Genomic DNA, 25,946 nt, shown 5'->3' with positions numbered 1-25,946 from the left:
AATGAGATATTAAAGATATAGGCCACGATGTCTGGCTATTAAATAACGTGACTATACGGGTGGGGTAAAAAATGAATAGTGCGTTGGGTATCTAGATATCTATACACGTTCCAAAAAACGTTTCCGTCACTATTATAGTATTTGTGCAGTAACGGTTTGAAACGAACGTGTTTTTTTCTCGTGCCGAAAACCATGTATGACGAAAAACAGGGCCAAAGTATCAATCTCAAACTTCCCGTTAAATTGGAAAAAACCCCGACTGAGTGCTATAAATTGTTGCAAGATACCCATGAGGACAATTCTTTATCTCGTGCGCGTGTTTCTGAGTTGTGTAAACGCTTTAGTGAGAGCCGAGAGAGCACTGAATATGACCAGCGCCCAGGTCGCCCTGTGACTGTTTCAACTCCAGAAACAACGACTAAAAACAACCAAATTGTGGGTGCAGACCGTCGTGTGACCATCCGAATGATTTCCGAGGTTGTAAACGCCGATAAAGAAACGGTTAGAAAAATTTTACACGAGGAATTACACAAGACAAAAGTCTGTGCGAAGTTGGTGCCAAAAGCTCTTGCGTCAACAAGTCTGCTCATATTTTCTTGAAAGGTTAGAAAAGTTGGAAAAAGATCTGCTTTGAAAGGGACCCGGTTTAAGTCGTTAGAAGCGGTAAAGCAAAAAACAGCAGAGCTTCTTAAGGCGATCACCAAAAAAGACTTCCAGCACTGCTTCAATCAATGGAAAAAACGTATGAAAAGTTGTGAGGTGAGTATATTCAAGGGAAGCATTAGAATGTAGAAAAATTTTTATAATGAAACCCAGTCTCGGTATTTAATATTCAGAACTCGTATAATTTGTTGGTATTGCTTTTTCTCCTTATTTATGAATTGGAGAAACTTATATTTCTTTAAATTTCTTTGGCGATTGCAACAAGTTATAATATAGAGTTCATGTTATAAAATTGGATTGTATACTTGTTAATAATCTCACTATTTTCAAGAAACAAAAACGAGGTTTGAAATTTTATCAAAAACGATGCTTAAATAGCGAATATTGACTAACCTTTCCATATTTATCTCATATAGCAGAAATAGAGGTCAGTGCTTATACTAAGTAATTTATGGTTAAAAATTTGTTCGTATGTATCAGTTTTTCCAGATATGCTTACAAAATTGATTTAATAACTTTATTTTGGAAGTTTTTTTTTGACTAGATAATTTTCTGATAACCTGTATATTTGAATCCTTATTTCTTTATCAATGCATAACCAAATAATACAACAAGCCTTTAAGATGTTACGAAAAACTTATTACCTTCGGCATATCCTTGATACCATAGTCAAGGATTGCGTTTAGTGTAGCTTCAATAACACTGTTTTATTTTCTCACTCTATGCCAACAATAATATTTGCAATCGGTTTAGAATTTGTGGAAAAATGGAATTTTAAATGTAAACCTTTTTCTTTTCGAGAGAAATGAAAATAACTTTTTATTTCCTCCACCATAGGCAGATACTTCGATACAAGAAAATTTTATTGAAGAAAAATTGATAAACATGATATTTAGGAATGTGAGACATATTTAGTGTAATAAAATTCAAATAAATATCTTTATTAACTAGAGTGAAATGCTTTATTGTCGGACAATTGTTTACAAATACAAATAAAATATTTTATATTATAACATTGGATTTCCTATTTATAAATTTGTACCAATTATATTCTTAAATATATAAATCAGTTATAGGATACACTTCGCTATAAAACGTTAAGTAACAATTTTATGTTGATCCAATCAACCCATTTTAAATATTAATTTACATTTTAATACTTAAGCCAGTCCTGCGCAGTTATTATATATTTAATTAATATATTTAGTACTTGTCGTGCCATCTATTGCTACATAACAACATTGCCATGACTAGAAAATGGAACCTTTAATAATTCTTCACATTAGTATCTCTGTATTGATGTTGCCAAGTTTAATATATATGCCTACTATAATACTGAGTTTTATCAAAATATTTAGAGAAAAAAAAATAATCATGAACCTAATAAAAATAGTGGTACAAACAACTTTATCTTATTTTTGAAATGAAATCATTTATTCATAGAAATATATCCGTTTATAATTAACACCCGACAACACTGGTGTATAAAGTTGGTGTACATTTCGCGTTGTTTGTGATTGTTTATTTGGACGTACAGATTGTTGTGTTTCATTAATTTAAAATTAATTTTGTTGATTGTTTAATAGCAGCTGTTAATATTATTTTAAATACCACCAAAATCTGCTAACAGATTGTTATTATGTTTTGATTATTTAGGTAAGTGTATAATATATAGGTTACGTATCATTTACCGCCAAATATATACATTGCTGTTGTCGTTTTAATGCTGTAGGGGCAACTGGGACAAAATAATGTTTCTCTATTTATAATTAATATAAAAGGCGATTGATTAGAATACAGAATAGAATATAGTATTACTTCTAAAAATTATTATTTTCAAATATACGACTACTTTCTAGTTTAAAATTAATTTGATAATTAGTTTTAATGAAATGTAAATAAATTCAAAAATGTGATTTTGGTGCAAAGAGAAATTCAGTGTTGATTATAATTTATATTCAGTTATAACATTTATGTTTCCGGATCAATCATTATTATAAAAAATATCATTTGTATTTTCTATGTTAGCGATTTCAAAGAATTTATGAATAAGTTGTCATAAAACGAGAATATATTTACAGTGATCGATTGCTACATTACTATTCAAGTCGATAGGTTTATTGCACCATGAAGCTCGGCTTTTGAAGACTGCCATTTATCCGCATAAAATATATATTGAGGACTTTGCATGTGTAATAGGACTATTTGTTATGACATACACATGTATTATTAAATGTGCGTGTCACGTATAAATGATAAAATTGAGGATCCATCGGAGACACATTGTCGAATATTGCCAGGTATATGTTTATCGGTGTAAAAAGACGTTCTAAATAATACCAAATATTATTTCTTCTTCAGTGTCGGATGCTACCTCGACTAAAACCCCTCCTTTAACCTTTAGTAAGCTCTGTTCAGAACAATCGTACGGCATTACTTGGGGAAGGACGTTAATCGGTATACTTTTTCCATTGTAGTCCCAATTATTCTGGTCTTTCGTTTTCACGTTTAAATTTATTTCGCTCAACATATTTCAGTTTTCTTGAATATCTAGCATCTTATTTATCATATTTTCAAATCAAATAGGATCTAGTAAGTCTCCCATTTCACTTATGTCATGTCGAGTATTCGAAGAAGGTGTGCTCCGTTGTATCTTCATTTATTCGTGGCACTGTTAGTAGTTTCGTTGAAAAATATTTTAACTCTTTATGCTTTCGCTTATTCTTAGTTTTTAGGTTTTATCTTATTTTGTGATCTATTAACTATTCCCTTACTTCATTTTCCACCTTCTTCGTCATTTATCCAAGATTAATCTACGAACTTTTTCATGAGCATTATTTTCTAGAGCAGTAGGTCTATTGACGGTAGTCTAGTTATGACTAGCAGGGTTTTCGTTATAGTTGATTGATAGGCGTTCATAATTGTGATTCTTCTGTGAATTCTGATCTATTTTTGTAATGTCATTTCCTGAACAATAATAAATAGACCAGTACCCCTAATATTCAGAGATTCACAAAAGGTTTACGATAACATACCAATATCAGAATTATGGAAACGGCCATACAGAACTTATATAAAGATATGAAGTCTGCAGAAAAATCAGAAATAAAGCTCTAACTCTAACACAAAGCAAAGGAATGGAGATCCAAATAAATCTGAAAGAAACAGTTATAGAACATATTGAGGAAGAAGAGGAAGACAAAAAAAAATCAATAAGAGTAGCAATTAGACATCGAACAACGTCGTAAGACGTTTTGAACCTAAATTTATGTTTATTTTTTCTCAGGCCCCCTTTGCCATACAGTGGTAGATTGAATTTATGGTTAATGTTACTGGATAACTTAGGTGATAATGGTCGAATAGCTGTAGGACTCCACAAATGAGACTTAGTTAGGCTTTATGGAGGATATACGTTTACTCACTACGCGTTACTTGGCAAGGGAATGTAAAATGTAAAAGTTACATGTCTATTGGTCAATTTTGTATGAATTAATCACTTTTTCATATATTACCAAAAATTGCAAGAACCGTCGTCAATCGCAATTACTATTTTGATCAATTAATTTTTGCCATGGAAACTGCACATATTTGCACACATGTTTCGGGTTGTTCTTTCACTCGACCCTCGACTATATGAAAACAGTCGGCCATGACTTCATTTGCTGATAAATCAACCTTGGCTTCCTTAATGCCGATTTACCACAAGAAATCCACTGTTTTTACTGCTGTTTGGTATTGGGTGTATTGTGGTAAATCCACTGTTACGGAACAGTACAATTAAAACATGTTTATAGTGAATTGCGAGCAAATACGGCACCCATATTAAGGAAAGCTTTCTCATTCGTGTGTAGAGACATCAACTATGCACGCTCTGTATTTGTACGCCTACCACAAAATTCAGTAAGCCATCTTTGTAGCGCTGAATATGTTGGTCAACAGTTTCCATAGAAGTCTTGGTTTGAGTGATGGTTTTTTACGCAAACCAAATTCTTCCCATTTTTCCATAAAACCACGCGACAAGATGTTATTCACGTCAGTGAAACGCAAACTGATTAACATATTTCCTAGATAGGAGCAAAACTAAATGACATAGCTAGTCTTAATTAAATTTTGTCAAAAATCAAACCACAGATGCCTGTTGACAAGAGCAATAGATAAATTCCATAGTTGATAAAAATAATGAGATATTATAAAATCGTTATGAACCAAAATGAGTGTTTTATACTTAGAGCTCACTCTGTACACTTTTTTTAATGTAACTGAAATTGGAGAGTTTATATGGGATCAAAATTTGCGTCTAATATTGATCCAGTCCAAATGTGAATTAACGAAATTCCTTTTGTTTCAGCAAACCACGTTTCTATTCATAATGGCGTCGGTTTTATCCAGTTTGAGACAGTCGCTGCCATGTAGAGATATTCAAATCGACCAGCTCTATAATCTGTTTGCATATAAAGATGAGCCTCAAATTGAAAGCGTTTACGTTTATGGAGGAACAAGTAGCGGCAAATCAATTGTGGTCACTAGAATACTCGAAGAACTGCAAATCAATCATGCTTTAGTGAATCTGATCGAATGTTATTCATCAAAGATTTTGTTTGAAACGATTTTGAATAGCATTTCCGGACACCTATTGGATCCTAAAAATCCCGTTCCCTACGCGAAATGCGACAAATTTGTGGACTTTCTCAACAATGTACAGAAATGTAATAAAATGAAGAATTTGGATGGGTTTGTCCTGGTATTGGATAATGCCGAGGAACTGAGAAATATGGAATTTAATTTACTACCGTGCTTTCTGAGATTAAAAGAACTTACTGGAATTTCATTACCGGTTATATTTATTTCGAAAATTATTTTCGAAAAGTTTTACACGAAAGCCGGAGCTGTGGAACCGATAAAATTATATTTTCCCCAATATAATAAAAACGAATTACTTGAAATATTATCTTTGGACGTAGAACAAGTTAAAAAGATAGTTTTCAAACATTTCAACAAGCCATTAGAGTTTGATATAAACTTTTATAAAAATTACTTAAACTTATTTTTATCGGTTTTCTATCGAGTTTGTAGAGATGTTTCAGAACTTCGATATATGTCGAGGATAAATTTCATCAAATACTGCGAACCAGTGATTTATAATCAACATTCGCTTCAAGATTCGATGGCGTTGTGGCGTAACATCGCTCCTATATTAAAACAATCCTTAGAAGCACTGTATTTGAGAGTAGATACTTTGAAGCCCGCAAATTCCGTTAAAGAAAAACCGATGCTAACTTTAGAACTCCCGTTTTATGCTAAATATTTGCTCATTGCGGCTTACTTGGCTAGTTATAATCCCGCAAAAGACGATAAGAAGCTTTTTATGAAACACCACGGTAAACAAAAAAAGAAGTTGAAAGACATTAGAGCTAAAAGTAAAGTTAGTGAAAGATTGAATACTCAACTAGGACCGAAACCATTTGTGTTCGACAGACTGTTAGCCATTTTTTATTCCATATTGGAAGAAAAAGATAATAAAATGGGTTTTAACAATAATTTATTGGTGCAAATTTCAAGTTTAATAGAATTGAGGTTATTATCTTCAGTTTCTGACAGTTGTGTGTTGGATGGACAGAAATACAAATGTAACGTTAATTACCAATTTATCGAAACTGTTTCGAGATCTGTTGGATTCGAAATAAAAAAATACTTAAGTGATTTCAGTCATATCTAGAGCATTGTCATTTTCCAATTTTGTTGAAATAAAAAATATAAATTGATTCTTCAATTATTTCTTCCATATTCAGATTCTCATAAAATTCGTACCAAACACAAACTACATACACTAGAAGTAATTTTATATACATCTAACCAATCCAACTCCTGGTGCAGGAATTCTTCATATATAAGAGTACTATCAGTTGGGAAAAACCTTATTCCAATCTTCTTTTAGTGAGATCTCCTTGACGCAATCTCAAGCTTCTGTAGCCGTATGAACAGCCTATATTTATTGCTTTATAGCTTTGAAGAAGGATACGTAGCTATGATTTTCCGCTTACAGCTTGGTCTTCTTGGTCAATCGGTTGGAAATCTGAGGTTACATTCATAGTAAACAACAATTCCTCAAAGCTGCTATTTGAAGTTTGAAGAATGCTTTGTTTACTAAGACTTTTACTAAGATGGTCTCAGAAGTATCTGACCCAACAAAAAAAAAATAGGAAAAATATTTTCGTTAAGCTTCTCAAAACAGCCATTAATTGTCGACATCACCTGCAGAAGGAACAGTCTTTGCCTTCTTTGTGCCCGGTTCTCCATTTTCACTTCATTGTTGTTATTTGCCACCCAATATTCCACTGTTGATAACGAAGGAGAATCTCACCCAGAATAGTTTCTAGTTCAGCTTTTATATTGGTTGGGCTAACGCCTTTCAAATGAAAGTATTGTATCACGTAAGGATGATCAATTTTTTCCGTGTATACAAATTCATTGAAAACGTTTACTATCGATGATATTTTGGGCGATTGTTGCAGCAACGAAGATGTGACTTGATGAATCTTGATGAAGAGAAGCGAATTGTGAATGGTTTTCGACAAATGAAGATAATTGAGAAAGACAATATATCTGGACCTAGATTCCGAAGGGTTTCTCGCAAGCCCATATGTGGCTTATTTATTGAAACACTTACGAGACCACCAAAGAAGATACCATGATGTTTAATAATTAACAGAGATCCCCCAGAAGATTAGTGATTAACTTAATGATTTTATTTTTGAATCTTATCTCATCAGGATCTTCAATCTTACGCAATGAAGATTATCACCTAGATAAAAATTAGTATAATTTTTGTTATAATGCCCAAGAGCATTAAAAGTTATATATAATATATGACAAATTTTTTCTACTTTGATTCTTCAATAGTCCAGAAACAATAATAAATATATATATTGATAATATAAAAATAGCCTTGGGACCAGAAAATACGACAATAGCGCAGGACTAAACTTCTATCATATTGTGTTCTATGTGGAATAAGTGAATAGTAGATTCAATCTAATATGAATAGATGCGATAAAGTTCATTCAGTGATCAAATAAAAATTGAAAAAAAGTGAAATGGGCTTTTGTCAAAATCGGTAATTGATTGCGAATTAAAGTACATTATTTCTGGAAAATACAATTCACTGTGAAAATTTAGACAAAGAAGTCACACATTAAGTTCATTGCTTGTGCATATTATATCAGAATCAATAGGTAAACAATTTATAACTGCAGACCAAGTTAGTAGATGGCGGTTTATTTGAAATATGTTTACTAAAATGACTTGTTAAATCTAGTTTTAGAAGTTAAGAGCGAACAAATTCAGTATACAAATAACCTATTTCGAATAGGTATAAAACAAAAGGAGCACGTATAATCAGCTCTTAAGTGAAAAGGAGTATTGAGACAGAAAAATGTGTATCAAAAATTGCATTATCGTATATATGAAACTTGTGATTTACTGAGAGGATTATTGTATTTAGCTGGTCATATCTAGAATCTGTAGTTTGTGTATGCCATCAGGGTTCCTTTACCTATTCCCTTTTATGGTAAATATAAGTGACTGGAGAATTGACCTAAATAATATTTTTAACGAGTCGATACCCACTATTTTATCTCTATTATATTTTTATTATGTTCGCATGCTAGTAATGAATAATTTATTTGCTTGCATTTTCGAGACTGGTGTAATTAATGACTCATACTCATAAATGCTAAAAATGACAAATTAACGTCTTTTTGCATTAGTATGCATCAACAATAAATCATCTAAAGCTCAGGGTTGCGTCGTCCCTTCCATGGGTGGGTTTGGAAATCTGATAACGTTGATGACTTTGTTTTCATTACGAATCCAGTAGCGGAGAATAAGGATTTAAATAAAATTATGTGTCACTAAATTCCTGACTGAAATATACAATTTGAATCCAGTGGATGAAAAGAGACAAATTTTTGTTGGAAATTGAGTCTTATCATAAGGTCTACAAAAAGACTGATAAAAATACGACATGTACTCTGTATATTTTGAGATGTTACGAAATTTTTGAATACCACCATGCTAAAGCATACCAAATTTGCTAATGCTTAAAGATTTCTTATCAAAAAAGATAAGGAAGAACCATCAGTGCAATGGCAATGGAAGGTATCTTACAGAGATGAGTTTGGAGGCAGAAACTTAGTGGTGACAAGTAAAAGGAATCTTTTTTGCAGCAGGCTGGATGACGTAGCTACAGCCCCTAAAACTTGGTGATGTGAGAAACTTAGTGACGAACCATAACGGGCCAGATGGGGATGAAAACGAGATATTTATTTTTTACCAAAACTTCGCTCGATCTGGAATGACGTTCAATCACATGAAGCATTGTAGATGATTTTCCATGACTGAAATCTCGCTATTTATCGTCAATTTTGTGAATATGATGAGTTTTAATTCTACCTACCCACTGAATAAATCTGACTATCACTAAATATATTTAGTTTATCTCAAAGAAGAAATGCTCTCGTAATATTTCATGTCTAAATCATTAGAATGATTAATTAACACACTTTTGGAAACTTTTAATAATGCATACATCTGATAATTAACCATCAAAGTGAGAAAAAACATTTTGTACTAGATTTGCGCTCATGTTAAAACCCCAGTACAAATGACAATTGAAAAAATACTTCATATTTACAGTCTAAATTTTATCCATTCTGCCTTTTGTGCGATACTCATATGTGTATAAAACATTTAAAGATATTCTTGGATGATAAATGGATGGAACAAACAATTTATTAACGTGGCATGCCTAAACAAACAAGAATGGATACAAATACCGAAATTTTCGTAATTTGAGTCAAAGCAACTTATGCTTGGATGTTTGTGTCTATATTCAAATAGTTCTGAAACAGCTTCAAAGAGATCCCACATGTGACAAAGCGTAAAGTTGGAATAGTTTTATCAACGACAGTTTGTCAAACAAACAACGTTTGATAATTATGATGAACAATATCTCCATTGTATCGAAATATTTTTAGTTAAAGGTGGTGACATCTAGTGAATAAAGAGTTTTAGAGGTACATCAATCAATAGTTGAAAGAATATTTGTTATTGGAAAAATATTTATGTTCATCATTCTTATTTATGTAAATCTGTATATTTGTCCTACATATTTTCAGTTGAATTTCATGATTTCTTATTTTCTAATGCAGAAGAAATATAGTGAAAAAATCATAAGAAATTAATTTAAAACAAAAACTATTTTTTTATTAGTAGCAATTACCATTTTGTTAACATAATCATCTGATCAATCAGCAACTTACAACTAACTTCATGTAACTAACTGATGTCTTACTCAACAGAATCCTTAGGTTACTAAAACTTTTTGTACATTAATTAACGTCGAGCTTAACATACGCATTACTCTGTTTTTGACAATCCCTTTTCACTAACTCAAAAAGTTTAATCCTCTTGGGTCTTGCTACTCATTCAATATTAAAACGTTGTATTACCTTAGACTTGGTATCATAGCTCATGACTCACGGCACTTTTGGCTATATATGAGTCAAGACTGTAACGTTTTTCGTATTTATTTACACTATTTTTATTCGTGGGGTGAATTAATAAAGACTATCTCTTATGATCTTGATTCATTTACACACTTATAATAATTTACTCAGATAATTTCTGCGATTACTTCTAATAATTAATTCTTTTCACTACAACTATTCATTTAAAAACTAACTAACTTACACCATTCATTTATATACCTAAATAACATTCTAGAAACTTCTCTAACAAAAAGAAACAAAAGAATTGAATAGACTTTCTTATAAATTATTTAGAAGAAATAGTGTAAATAAACTGCCTGCTATCAAATATTATATACAAATGAACATCAAACGAGTTCCGCCATTTATACAAAATGTGAAAAACACAGCAAGAAAGGCACCACGCGAATTCGCCGACTTTTTAAAATTCCATAATAGCCAGGGCCGCCTAGGAAACCCTCTTGCTGACTTGTTCGTAACAATATTTGTTTTGAATGATTTGTAGACTAATTTGTCTACCACATCCTATAGTTGACTATCATACGAACATATGGGTTCGATTGTATATTAATAAAGCATAAGCTTGTTGTGTACAGTGTGGAGTGTCATCCAAATAGCCAAAAAATTTTTATATTCATTTAGAAATTGTTTTTCCTCAATCTTTCCAATATAAGTGTACAAGAGGTATAGGTTAGGTTCCAACACAGCGCCTTATGGCTCTCTGAAATAATTTTCTCAAGATCAGAGTAGGTTTTCTCTTGTTAAATTTTTTGAAATTTTTTAAGAATGTATCTTAATTTTATGTTTTAATTCCCAACTTATTCAAATGCTTGTACTACGTCAAAAAATATTGATAATTTTCCTACGAACTTTTCTATCACATTTATAATCGGTATAACTGATAGTTAGTAGGGTGAAATTAAATAAAAGTGTAGAAATATTTCAAAATAATGTATCAGAAAGGCAACTGCCAAAAATATTAAATATTGTCTGGATAAAGAAAACGTGTATAATAAAAAACTTGGCACATTAGGTATTACGTTCTTTTTCATCAACACTCCCGATCTATTGTATCAGTAAATAATCCCTTTATTTATCATTCCGGCTATTTTTGAAGTGCTTTTTATTGGAATTAATGGACGATCTATCAATTTTTGGGACCAAATTTGTTTGTAAAGTTATTTGATGTATGATGCTGAAATATTGAAGTATCTGAATGATACCTGATTGATTCAAACTCGAATAAACTAGATTGTAATGAAATAATTCAATACTCGAATTGAATTTTATTTGTGGTGATTTTGTTAAAATCGGGATCATATAACTAGTTGCGACGTTGTACTCTGTATCGATATATTGCTAAAAATTTGACATAACTTCATCTGAACACACTGTTTACTACCACTACAGATGCGCTTTTCAACAATGGAGTTAACGTCTTCAGATCTTCAGTGTAATTGTGAATATTGGTTCAATTTTAGTGTTCATTCTAAATATCACCAACGGTTCTCGAAGTTCCAATTTAGTGAACAAAATTTGGGACTGTTAAATATGAAAAGCAAAATGAAATACGAAGAACAATGAAAATGTGTGGAGCGTATTTTTGTAAGTAAATGATTTTCTAAAGAGCATCAGGATTTGCCAAATATTTAACCAACCCATCGAAGACTACTCGATTTTCTTTCTTAGATATCGGCTGATCCTTTTAATTCGTAAAATAATTATCACTAAGACTTTCAAATTCGTAGAAAAACTAAAAGAAAATTTGCAATGATTACTAAAGTTAATTATCAAGAATATTTTTATAGATAAATCAGATTTATAGATGGATATTTGTATGATGTTCTGAAAAAATTACCTTCCGAATCGTATTCCATCTAATGCTTGTGATTATGCTTTTCTTTATTTAATTCAATAGTGCTCACAGGAAATTTTTTCAAGAGTAGTTACAAAGACGAAGGCATTTTTTCGGAAAAATATTCAATTAAATCGCTCCCAAACTTATTTTGGCATTCTATTGTTTTGACGTGTTTGTAGTTATTTCCAATACATTGAGTTTTGCCCAAACCGGGTTGAAAGTTTGGAATATTTCGAAACTCCAGCTTTCACTTTGAACTCACTATATAGAATACGGCTATAATGGTTTTTTGTTTATTTTTCTACTTCTACTCTAAGCAACTAATCCCAATTATCGAATGATTTCAACGCCTCAATTTATAAAACCGAACAAACAAACAAGTTTGATGAAACCAAAATTATCGTCCAATTCACTTCTTCAACTCCAGAATAATACGATAGGTTACCGAGATTGAGAAACTCACAAATTGTTTAAAGGTACAGCAGCCAAGGATAATCGTCGACCAGAAAACTTCCTCATCCTCTTTCAACGTGATTAGTTCTAATAATTTTTTACCCAAAATTATTGATGAGTGATTCTGGTTGTGGTCTTGCAAAAACATCAACTTTCCATAATATTTGAAGCAACAGCACTTCATTCCTTATTTCTTAATCGTAATTTAATTCTTTGTTTAATTATTAAGATATGATTGAATTTTTTTTCTATCAGTATATCATAGTTCATACATGGCCTGTTTTCTATGTAATAAACTCAAAATCTATTATTCATACAAAACTTATTTATCTTAATTTTCACTAAAGAACAGCCTTCTCCACCGGCCTCTACTTGTGGATTCTCATGATCGCACTAGGTCCAGTCTATTATATTTTCTTATTACGTGGCTAAAATGTTCAAGTTTCTGGGTTTTAACTCGTTTTACCGTTCCCATACTTTCTAGGAGAACCTAATTATATACTGTGCCGACTAAACCAACCAGTAAATTCCTTTGAGACTGTCCATGTATCACCCTATACAGTAGTATCGACAGGATTAAACATTTGACGAGCTTCTCTGTTAACTCGATTGTATACGATCTTATTAATGTTGACAAATGCTGACCTAGTCAATTAAATGAGAAACAAATTTACATTTTGGCTGAAACCAGATCCTATTATTCGTCTTAAAGTCATCAATAATGAAATTAAAAGAAAAAAATACACGCTTCAAACTTTCTATCATGTCACTGTGAATTGAACCTCAAAGAATTGGTGTGAATACAAATAATCGAACCCGAATTAACATTCTATCTACTACTTATTCGAAAATTTATCGAAATTCTTGGTAAAACAATAACTAAATTGCAAAAAATTGAATATTGTATAGTCAACTGCAGACTTCTACCATTCTAGTTTATTTAGTGAAATTCAATCAATAGATTTCGCCAGTTTTATTTTTCGGAAGAACTAAATCAGTCCCTTGCATTCGGACATTCAATTTTATTGCTTTTAGTTGCGATTCGGCCTTTTTTGTTAATGTTATTAGTGTTAATGGGCGTAGGATACTGAAAAAGTCTTAAGAGGATTTGTAATAAAATACTGACGCCATTAGGTCCTACGTTTTCATTTGTGGAATTGTGGATTCAAATTATAAATACGTTGTTTATTGATTAGAAGTTGGAATGGATATATTTCGAAATGAATATGCTGGTAACAGGAGGTGCTATAAATCAATTGGACTCATCAAATCGATAATTTTGGTGATAGAATTTACTGCAAGGGTAATTAGTTGAAATGTATTGAAGCTGAGATAGAATACAAAAATTACAACAAATGTATACAAAAATTAAACAATTATGTTCATCAACAATAAGCTTTTAAGCGCACTGTCACCTGTTACCAAAAATGACGACTAGAGGACAGAAAGTGTTTTGTGTTTCACTGTAGTCGTTATGCAACATACTAAGCTCGGTTGTGTTAATAACATCCGAAGATGGTATCAACAAATACCAGCTTAGAGTTAGTGAATAAAACTTGCATATCGTCCTAATGTGTACCGTGTGATAAAACGTGTTCACATTGAAGCTTTTTCGTTTAATAAGTCATTCATTACTGCCTTCTTCTATTTTCAGTTAATGATAACATTGATAGTATTTATTAGGGATGTTACGGAGGTTCGACTCCGATTACAAAAAGTCGGAACTTTCGACAGATCAGTGCTAGATCGGAAAGGGTGAGCACACATGTCCTACATGCTGCCAAGTACTTTCCGATTTATCGCTCCGGCTCGATTAAAATCGCGAAAGTTGCAAAATGTAGCAACTGCGATTTAGCCATGTAGCACTTTGTCTCGAAGAGGAAAATGATAAAACCGGAGAGATAGCTTTGTTCTCGAGAGACAAGGGGAAATCATTATTTTGCGTGAGACAAAAATAAGAAATGCTTTAAAATGCACGGATTTTTGAATAAATTTTATGGAGAATTGATATTATTACAAATTACTATTGACTCGCGTTCTGCAGCCGTTGAACGAATAGATGGCACGACTGGATGCATGACTGGACTCGTGTAGGAGTGGTGTGAATTACCCCGTTCAAACTCTAGTATCATTTCTCTCTTAGACACTCGTCTGATTATATGACCGTAGTCGGATCGAAAGGATGCATGATAAGTATGCTCCGGCTTTTAGACTGCGCGTATCAGTTCTTACCAGTCAGAAGAAGAATCGCGCTGCGCGCTTTCTGTTTATTACATTTCACTTGACATTTCGTATTTGAGGAAGGTTTATTTGTTTTTTTATGTTTGAGTTTCTGATGAGTGTGTTTTTATTTGATGTGTGTGACATTTTATTAGAGTTCTAATAATGAAACCAAAAACAAGCGTTATTTGGAATTTTTTCAATGAAGTAAAGTTTAAATATTCGCGAAAGTCATTCAAAGTGTGTATATTCTTCTGAATACGGAGAGTTAAATAAACTTTGAGCTGAAAAGAAAAGTGCAGTACAGCCTTCAACTTTAACGCCTCTCCAAGCAGCCAAAAAACAAATTACTATTATTAAAAATGGAGCAGGTCTAATCCTAAATCAATAGAAATTGATTTAAAGTTATTTTGAAATGACACACATTCAACGGAAGACATACAGGAGGCCCAATCCCCAAAAAAAAGTAAAGAAATGTTAGCGGAATGGGAAATCACAAATGAGAAAATTCGCTGTTTTGTTTGTTAAATAAAATTCGTTCTTGGAATCACTTCTGGTTATTTAATTTAAAACTTGTAAAAGATTTAATTTTCCATTTATTTCTCAGTACTGAAATTAAAAAGGTTAAAATATGTTTGTACGTTTAATCTTATTAAACCAGCTCTTAAATGTACGGGCAAGGAAAATGATTGCTTAACATCATTTTCAAATAGATCGTATTACTGTTTCCCGAAAATTTCATGATGAATTTTATCGTTTTAAATCTATAATACTACAATACGAATATAGAATGTGAAGTTACTAAACCTCCATTGTCCTCGATTGTACTTTGTCCATTTGTTTATATACATTTTGATAAGTTCAAATCAAAAGTTATATTCTGAGATAGCTGTCAAAAAGATAATAAACGAATGGACAGAGTACAGATCTTTCATCTAACTCCGATTCTGACTGCGACAACTCAAATTTCAATACCCCGACTTAAGTTCCCATATAACCACTTCTATTACATCCCTTGTATTTATATTTCGCGCTATTCCGGATATGTTGATCCGTAGAACTCCATATCTTATAGTTGTTTGTTATTCTAGATCAATTGAACTCCGAATTTGTTCTCTTTAAGAACACTCTAGTATTACTGAAAAAATATTTGATCATCATCATTTTAGATTTTTATAAGAAGAGTTTTTATGTACTCCATTTAGTTTACAATTAATTGAAACTTAGTTTTCTCAGTACAACTAAAACAAAAGACAACTTGGATGGCAAATATATTCTATCAAGCCTGTATTATTTATTTGGTGACTCCTATTCCACAACCCGCTTTTTTAGGAATTGATAATGATATAAATTATGTACTAGAAATTGAAAACGAATTTTCTCAATAAATTTCGAGCTCTGATGGGACAGGATGTGCTGGACACTCTATGATCTCTGAATCATTCGTATTCTAATTCACTTGATATCGTTATTTACATTGAAACAATTTGTTGCTGAAAGATAAAAATTCAAAATCGTTAATATTCTAATTATAATTTATTTATTGATATAGCATCGTAAAGACACTTCATGAAGAATTTAACAGTGTTTCAAATCATCGTTCAGGTGTTTTCTCACTTTGAGAAATTCTTTCTATGCACTTCTACCTCCAATCAAATTTGCATCAATTTAAATTCTCAATAGTAAGTATCCGATCCTAAAACTAAGAAAAAAGCGCAAGGGTACAAAGTTTAGCTTCTGCGCGTTATCGTCTATTGATTTGCAGCTGTTCGCTTGCAGAGAATGCTGGTAAAGCCTTCTATGACCTCAGATCTTGGTCCGCAGTCGAGAATCGTAGTTTTCCGGGAAACGTATGGCATATTCCCGGTCGAGTGTTCGAATTTTCACTGCCATGTCGCGTCTAGTTGTCGCCGATAGAAACCGTCGCTTCGTTTGAGCGTTTCGCGGGAAAAAAGTTGGAAAATTTGTTTGTTGATTATTAAATGTTAGGTTAGGTTAGTTCAGCATGGAATTCTAAATTGAGGACTTCGAGAAATTGATATATAAAGTGAATGAAGGAATTACAACAGTAATCATAATTTTTCTGATAGTATTTTATGTAAGTTTTATTAATTCGATTGTTTTCATAATATAGAAGCTATTTTAAAAAGAAAAACTAGTAGAAACTATAGATTTACACAAGCAATGACATTAAACCATCATCCTTAAAATTTTCATTCGGTTTCAAGTCCTATTTCTAGACAGAATAGGGAAAGTTATTTTTTTTATTATTTAACTACATGTACTACCCTTAAACTAAATACTTCGGATCGACTTTTTATTTTGAATATTTTCTTTAATCTTTTAAAATATCGGTTGTATCATTTTTTAGTTACCACTTTTGTCATGAGGACCTACACTTTGTATTTCAGCGTAACTGTTTATTTTCAAAGTTTGTGTTAGATATTCAGAATACTCGTGATTCCAAATGTTGATTTTACTGAACACATCATCATATGAGGTGATGGAATGTTAGAGTAACACGATACTAGAACTGGATGCTTAAGAAAACACGCAGAAAATACGATTAATAGGAATAACAATGATAAAATCATATAGAAGGAAACCAATAACAGTTAATACAAAAGCATAATCAATAGAAAAATATATACATTTGAGATGGAGAAACAGAACGCAAAGAGTATGATTGACTATATCGGCAATACATGAGAGAAAGTACAAGATAGGTAGTTGGAGATTATAACTTCAAAATAATAAAGAATGAAGAAACGAACCAATGCAATAATATAACAAGCTATAAAGTAAGAGACGAAGAAACTAGAGGAAAAAAATAAATTTGTCACTCTCAAATGAAAAGGGTCATATAAAACAATTGAAGTTAGAATAACATATAAAAAGTATATCGAAATAGCAGATTCTTGGATCAATATAGTAGGACAACTGATAAAGAATGGTCCCATTAGTATCTGGCCCAACAGAGAAAACACAAGTTCAATACCTTTTTTATAATAAGAATCGTTAAGCTCTTCAAAATAGTCATTAACTGCCGTTATCACCTCTTCATTGTTGAAAAATTTTGACCACCAAGCCATTTTTTCAAATCTGAAAACAGAAAACAATCCAAGGAGGCTAAATCTGGTGATAAGAGTGCATGAAGTAGCAATTCAAACTTTAATTCATTAATTTTGGTCATTGCAATAACGGATGTGTGAGCTGGTGCATTGTCTTGATGAAACAACACTTTCTTCTTTCAAAAGTTCGCATAATACTCGCTGATGATAGTTTTTTCTTTAAGTTAGTCAATGAAAATTATCCCACGCGCATCCCTGTTCTCCCTTTTTAGTCCATTATTTTGATTTTTCTTTTGTTTCGGGTGTAAAGTGATGGACCCACTTCTCATCCATGGCTATGAAACTGGGCAAAAATTCGGCTTTATTTCTGTGAAACATTGACAAACACTCGCTGGAAACATTCAAGACGCCGTTTTTATTCCAATCGACGATCATCCTGTACCGCTTTGTGGATTTTTTTCAACATTTCTGGAGTCATCATCTCATTTGGTCGACCACTGCGATGCTGATCTTCGCAGGTTTAAACTAGTATTGAATCACATAAGGATGACCAATTTTTTATATTTTTACAAATTTATCGAAATGTTTGCTGCCAAACAAATACTAAACAACGTGGCATCTTCAAACTTGAAACATATGCTGTATAGATTGTGTACTTTCTAATACAAGCAACTCCCGCTATCTCTACAACATGCCAGGTACTTCTGGGATCATCCTCGTAAATATTGAATATTAACGCTAAAACATAAGAAGATAAAGAATAATATTAGACGAGAAAGGATGATGTAAAAGAAAGTCTACATAAATAAATTGATTGCAACCAAAAAAAAAAGACAATAGAAGATTTTGAACAAGAATAAAAAGATTAAAGGTAACGAAAGGAATAAAAGACAAATACAAACAGGCATAGATAGAAGAATTATGAAAGTATGATAGTACTACACTAAAATATAAAACAGAATGAGAAAAAAGAAATAATAAAAAATGATATAAACAATCGAATAAATGGATTAATAATGTGAAAACAAGCGGAGAGAATAAAATTACATTATAAATGAAAAAGTGGATGCGTGAAAAATGTAAGTATTATAGATTTTGAAAATATGCTAAGAATCTTTGAAAATAAAGATTTCGAAGCAGACTGGTAAAAAATATCATGCTACCCCGACAACAAGAAAACAAGCAATTTGCGATAATTTAGTATATAACAGAATTTTAGAAGCAAGATTGAGATAACAATCTAGGAGTGCATATGAATTCCTAGGAATCATAACAGAACAAATTTGAAGCGAAATTAACAAATATAACCAATAAATGATCAAGATTTTATTGTTCTATGAATAAAACGATCTTAGGAAACAATAAAATTGTAACAACAGTCTCTACAATAACAGATGTAATAAAGATAAATGATAAAAAACATAAAATTAATGATATTTAAATGAAAAATTTGTGAAAATTAGTGAGAAAAACAAAGAGGGACATAAAAGGGAATAAAAGGAAAAAATGAACAATAAAATAAAAAAGAAACGGCATATAATGAGCGAGCAACAAACCATTGAGTGATAAAACTAGATAAAATGAGATGAAGTAAAGGAAAAATTTTGGAGAGAATGGGAGGCATGGAGAAAACAGATTGAATAGGAATTCAACGCCTGAATGGCCCTCAGGATACAACAAGTACAATAAGAATATGAAGCTGATGCTAACCGCTCCCCCTACACACAGAATATAAGGATAAATATAATTTCCTCTTACCGATTCAAAATATAACCTATTTTATTTTTCACAAATTTACAACTAACCTCACAACTATCGAAGAGAAGAAATGTTAATACTAATTAATGTAATAGAAAAATGTGTTTCATTTAAGAGAATTATGTTAAATGTATACGACAAAAGAGCTACTTGTATATCGATTGTTTTTATCTCAAAAGCTCAACCAATATCGGGACCAGTTCATAACGCTTTAACTAAATTGATTGACGGTTCAATTTTAGTTGCACTATCGACGACGGCTCATCAGTAAATTCAATTGATGTCCAAGTGTCATAGACGTGTTCACTTTTTCAATATATATTTTTTAATGTATATTCGATTGTATGAGCTGTCAAGTCCAATAAAATGGATACTGACTAAATTTTCCATATCAATCGACTATTTTGTCGTCAAAAAATTCTTTCAATTTATTTGTATTTTTACCGAAAAGTGACTGATTGTGGAAAATATTTCCCGTTTAAATGAAATAATCATAGTTCGACATGATTGAATGGAAATTACTAAATTTCAAATTCAATATTGGGTAAAAACACATCTCCGCTATCCCTCCTTTCAAATCGGAACCGCACTGCCAAAACACAACTCCAATATCTACCAAAAATTAGGTCATTGATTTAAATGCGTCGGCGGCAGGACAAACAGTTTAGTATCCGTCGAACAAATAACAAAAAAAGGATATTTATGTTCTCTTAGTACAAACTGCTGTAATGAAAATATTGATAGATTACATTTCATTTGAGAAACTGTCAGTGGTGAAATAAAGTGAACATTTGGAAATATATTGTTATTATCAAGCTCTTATATATTATTAGAAAAAATGGACCCAAAAAACAAACAATCATTCAATCCCTAATGTTTTAAAATTTTAAGTTTTCAAATATATGTAGCAATTGCTAACGGCTACTTTGAAACTAGTAAATAAAATGATAAATTTTTAAGTCTAGAATACAAAATAATGTATGTAAAAAGACGTGAAATATAGATGGCGCAGTCATTAGGATTTTTCCAAAGGAATTATGATTAGTATTAAAATTGTATTGCTTATTCTAGCGTGTAGATACAAATCATGATGTATAAGTATATAACTTATATTAACTGAATATAGATTGAAACATGTTTGGTTCCATGATCATTGGAATTGGAATATCAAGCATTTTTCAGCTCTAGCAATGCTTTAACACTAGTTTTGCTCTTTTCCAGCTTCTATTTGATTCAAAAGACCAATTGAGATGGAACATTTTTATAATTTCACATGTGGTAATTTTGTTCTACGACACCAAGGACTATTGGGTCGCCCTACCAGAGCTGTTCTGCCTAAACACATTTAAAACTCACTGTTCATCTCCAGATCCCCAATTATCTCTCCTACATTCATAATGCATTCAATGTATTAAGACAAGGCAAATAGATGATTTTGAGCTTTATTTTATTTTCCTCAATTTTTGTTCTTCCTAAGGCAGCAATACCCTATAAGAAAGTCAACGATAAGGCGTAGTATATTTCCCGTTCAGTGTAAAACATTTGCTATACTTTTGAACTCAAACCAAAAAGGCATTATTATTCTTTCTTATTTTATTAAGTTTTCTTCGGCACTCATAAATGGTAGTTTCTTTCTAGATTCATTTCTCAACATGTATCATTAGCAAGTATTTCTATATAAGTGGAAATTTCTGGTACCGTTGATGATATTCATACTGAACACACTGTTTACACTACCACTACACCAACACATACAATTAAATTGTTTGACGCGTATTTCGATAATCAAGTTATTGTCTTTAGAGACAGAATATAATTGTGAGTATTGGTGCAGTGGTAATGTGAACAGTGTGTTCAGAAGTGGTAAGTACTAAAGTGAACGTCAGTGCTAGAATTGGTATTCACAACTTTTTGAAAAATTTGATTTTAAAGATGAATCTTGACATTGTCGGCCAGTCGATGAAAGTTTATACAATTTTATCTCTCGATCTAAACGTCGACCATTAAAAAATTTCAACAAAAATTAGCTCGATACATGGGTTCCACGTAAATAAAGGTGAAAAAGTTCTATGTACCCAGTGTACATTTTCGAAACTCATGATTACGGGCTATAAGAAGTTAGATCACGTATAATGACAATGTGCGAAGGAGATACTAGTTGAAAAGACTGAAGAAAGAAATTGATGTTTAGTGTTTAATAGGAATGAAAGGGAATCGTTTATCATGTGCTGCTGGAAACGATTAATTCGATTACCCACACTGATAAAACTAAAAAAATGATAAAAAAAACGGCCAGAATTTATCAATAGGAACTTTCCAAACCTTCCAAGACTCTCATTTGTGTCGATATCTACGAAATTGTTCTAATAGTGTAAAACTGACTTTAAAAAATGCTTGTTGTAATTACTTGATTCTGTTGATTTTTATTGATAAATTTCCGTTCTATTTTAATATATAAAGAAATATCGAGAAGTTTGCCCTATGTAAATTGCATCACAATTATCATAAGGAACGCTATTAAAAAATAAATGTGTTCAAAAAGTTTAAAATTTGAGCTGCCAGGGTCTTTGTATCTATCAAATTACAGATTTGAATGGATCGGTCCTTCGAATACAAACAACATCGTCAATATGCAAAATTCATGCATTTCCTTCGCTTATTAGGTACAACATGGGTGACATATTCTGCCAGATCTAAAAGGCTATATACTATTGTTTGATTTATCTATTAACTAGAAATAAAATAAATCGCATACATCGTAAAAATTAATAGTCCTCGCATAAACCATTCCGTAAATGTTAGACTCGGGTACCAAATAGTCACTTAATCAACCGTAAAGAGTTTTATAATACAGCGCTGCCATTTCGACTGAATTTATTGCAAAAAAAAACTTGTTAGCTGCTCACTGAATAATCAGGTCAACTTTCAGATGGTCTCTACCGTTTTATAAAAATATAATAGATTTACGTCCGATGCACAACCCACGGCATTCTTGAGATACTAAATAAAAATTTTCTGTTGACGTTTAATAGCGCGGTAGCTGGAGTTATGCGAAAAGATTCCCCACAAGGTATACACCAGAGAGACAAGGTTTATAGCAGTCAGGTTAATTGTTAATAACAACTTGATGGTAATGGAAACAATAACGGGATTGTAGCTAATGGAAGTTGTATGTATAATCGAGCAAATTCCATCAAATTGATGTTTACCATTACATCATACCTAAATAGTAGTAAGTCAAAACAAAGTACCTACTTTTACTTTGTCGAGTGCACAACTTGTGTAACTTTGGATATTTTATCACTGTAACTGTTCTGAATGCCCTGTTTACACCACCACTACACCAACACTCACAATTACAATGTTATCGTCTTCAGAGACTGAAGGTAAACTGTAAACGTTAACTTGGTTATCGAAACGCGCCTCACACAGTGTAATTGTGAGTGTTGGTGTAGTGATAGTGTAAACAGTGTGTTCAGTATGAAAATCGCCAACGATTCCAGAAATTACAACTCACACTGTTACCACACTGTTATTATTCTAGTGTTTTGGAGTGGAGATATTTGTTTTGTTATCTTCACTAAAATTATATTGATTCTGCTACTGTACTTACAAAAACAGTTATTCCACGAACATCGATTCCTTTGCTCTGATATTGATCCACTTACAATTGAAATTGGCATTTTTATATACTCTGTATTATGGAAGGTAGAGGTAAGGAGAACCATCTCTGTGCTACAGAAAGTGTCCATCAAATTCTTTACGTTAGGGAGGCGCTACTATCGCATGAGTGTAAATTTTAAATAAAGCGCTAGAAATTTAAGAATAAGGACAGAGAAAGAAATACGTGATAATTGACACTTTCTTTCTTACAAATTCACAATAATTATTTAACATGCAGCGTTATCTCACAGTATGATTTCTAGGTTATATTTACAAAATTATTTTGGACTACGTGAATAGCTTAGATTTTGTATGCCAATATTTAATTAACGACTCGAGTCATTTGAAATATAAAATTTTCTAACACTGAATACTGCACTCTATCGAAAATAACTAAGCTCATATGATATCTTGTCCGACAGGAGCGTCATTTTGGTCAAATTTTGAATTATAATTTACCGTCTTCAAGCAGACAGTTTTTAAGCTAAGCCCCCATATGAGATGGTTCTCCTTATCTCTACCCTCCATACTCTGTATATATATGACTGTACATCCCTTGTGAAATCGATTCACGTTAGGCTTTCTAAGTTTGTCAACTAAGTACTTTCGCTTTTTATTGATAGAGAGCGTTGCTTTATTCTTTGAATAACTTATGTTACTTTGCCGTTTGTCACGTGATACTGGTCACATTGACGAAATTTTAGAAGCAAGTAGTGCGTGATTTTCATTAAAGGTGGGTTCACAGTGAGTCGTAAACTGGGCGAGAATATTGCTATTAGGAGATTTAGTCGTGATCACTACTTGGTGATACATAGGTCGTGATTACTTCGGCATGTTGTAGTGAACACGACCGGTTTAGTCATGAAACACCCAACAAAGTTTCAAGTGTATATACATGTATTTGTTTCGATTTTTGTATGAGTGTAATGATAAAATTTGTTATAATTTTGTAATTAAATAAATTAATACATTTTATTTATATATAATAATAATTAATTAAGTTTCGATTCTGCTGGAATCGCCAATCTCATACTAATATCTTCTTTTTGAATCGCTATTTTTATTTTACTGAGCAAATAAAAATGTAGACTTGGATCTATTCCAAAAAAGTTTCTGTAGTCAATTTGATCTTCCAAAGATAATTCTCGACATATATATATATATAGTAGCACCAAGAGTTTTTTGTTTTTTATCCAATCACGGACCCACACACGTTTGTTTTTTCAAACGTTGTAATTCATTAATTAAAAGTTTACAAAATTTTTGGCACTTTCCTGTTTAGCAATGATTAAACACTATAAAAACGTACCATGAACAACTAGATGTTAGCGGCGGTTCTTTCTAGTTGCGACGCCTTTCAGACACTAATTCGTGTGAACTGGAGGTCGTATATTATTGGTTGTGAAAATCAAGCAGTCGTGAGACATGCGCAGAACGAGGAGTATTCTCGCCCAGCTTACGACTCCGTGTGAACCCGCCTTAAAGCTATTAGTTGTGGGTTGATTTTAAATAGAGTGCAGAAACGAACATTTTCGGCATATTTTACTTTTTTATTTCCTTAAAGGAAAGAAAGCTGCTGCGGCTCACTAAGATATAAGGAGTTGATGGTACTGATTGATAAACAGAATTGTTATAAAAATTCCGTTCTGAAGATTTTTTTCCTTAAAGATGTGCAACGTTCTGTTCAGCCTAATGAAGTTGATGATGAGCAAATCAAAGTTATAATTGAAGAGGATCGTCATATAACTGTTCGAGAGGTTGTGAAGAGGCTACATGTATCGCATACAACAAAGAAATTCATTCATCCAACATAAAGAATCAACAATCGCGATATGCACTTTAAACGAAATGACTCCGACGCTTTCTTGTAAAGAATCACGACTGGTGATGAAAAACATAGTTCTAAACCGATCATGGAGTAAACACGATGAACCTGCACAAACCACATCGTAAGCTGAGAAACAACAAAAAAAGCTCATGCTGACTGTTTGGTGAGATTACAAAGAAGTTGTGCTTTTTGAGCAGCTTCCAAGGAACCAACATGATCTTTATTGTCAGCAATTGATGAATCTGGATGAAGCAATCAAAGAAAAACGGCTAGAAATGTCAGAATTTTTTTACTAGTGTTTTTTCATCAAAAAGAAGCTTTTTAAGGAACGTCCTAAATAATTTAATTATTAACGACCACCATAATAATTAATATGCAAAGAACACTCTACAAGGTATCATGAATAACCAAGTTCAATAATTAGTCCAATTAACTTGAATAATTAAGTGATTTGAAGTCAAAATCTAGAAGTTTTTTATAATCTAATCGACTTAGTATATACAAATAAATCGTAGACGTAACAAAAATTTTAAATAAACGAAAAGTGAAATAAAGAATCAAATCTTGGATTAAGATTCATTACCCGCATCGATAAAGTAAAATTACGTACTGAATGGAAGAATACGTCTTTGTACAAATTTATTAGGATAGGAATTCAGGTGAATGGAAATGGAATGGAAAATTCTATATACCGAAGTAGCAAGAAAAAGAGAATTTTATTTTTACAGCCTTTTCGTGCAATATCTTCACGTTAAAGGAGCGTCAAACGTCTCGTAACCAAATTTGATATGCAAATAACATTATTCGAGTTTTGGGTTCAAGTACATCCGGATTTTACAGAGTATCAATTGTGACCGGGAATAATGTGGTTCATCTATGACTAT

At 32.0% G+C, this 25,946-nt stretch overlaps 2 protein-coding genes across 2 annotated transcripts in view; both read left to right on the top strand.

Moving 5' to 3' along the window:
• The first annotated feature begins 2,034 nt into the window (after positions 1 to 2,034).
• On the top strand, positions 2,035 to 6,433 carry LOC130901029 (origin recognition complex subunit 5). The gene is made up of 2 exons (XM_057812094.1): positions 2,035 to 2,319; positions 5,012 to 6,433. The coding sequence occupies exon 2, from the start codon at positions 5,033 to 5,035 to the stop codon at positions 6,377 to 6,379; it is 1,347 nt and encodes a 448-aa protein (XP_057668077.1). The 5' UTR covers positions 2,035 to 2,319; positions 5,012 to 5,032; the 3' UTR covers positions 6,380 to 6,433.
• A 10,117-nt stretch (positions 6,434 to 16,550) lies between these two features.
• Positions 16,551 to 25,946, top strand: part of LOC130901829 (uncharacterized) — a 109,790-nt gene continuing 100,394 nt past the window's right edge. The window contains exon 1 of the mRNA XM_057813451.1: positions 16,551 to 16,840. The gene's annotated coding sequence lies outside the window, so the exon portion shown is untranslated. The remainder of the gene's footprint in view (positions 16,841 to 25,946) is intronic.

This window comes from Diorhabda carinulata, chromosome X (genome assembly GCF_026250575.1).
Source record: "Diorhabda carinulata isolate Delta chromosome X, icDioCari1.1, whole genome shotgun sequence".
NCBI lineage: Eukaryota > Metazoa > Arthropoda > Insecta > Coleoptera > Chrysomelidae > Diorhabda > Diorhabda carinulata.
The sequence above is the reverse complement of the archived record's forward strand: the minus strand, read 5'-3'. Positions and strand labels throughout refer to the sequence as shown.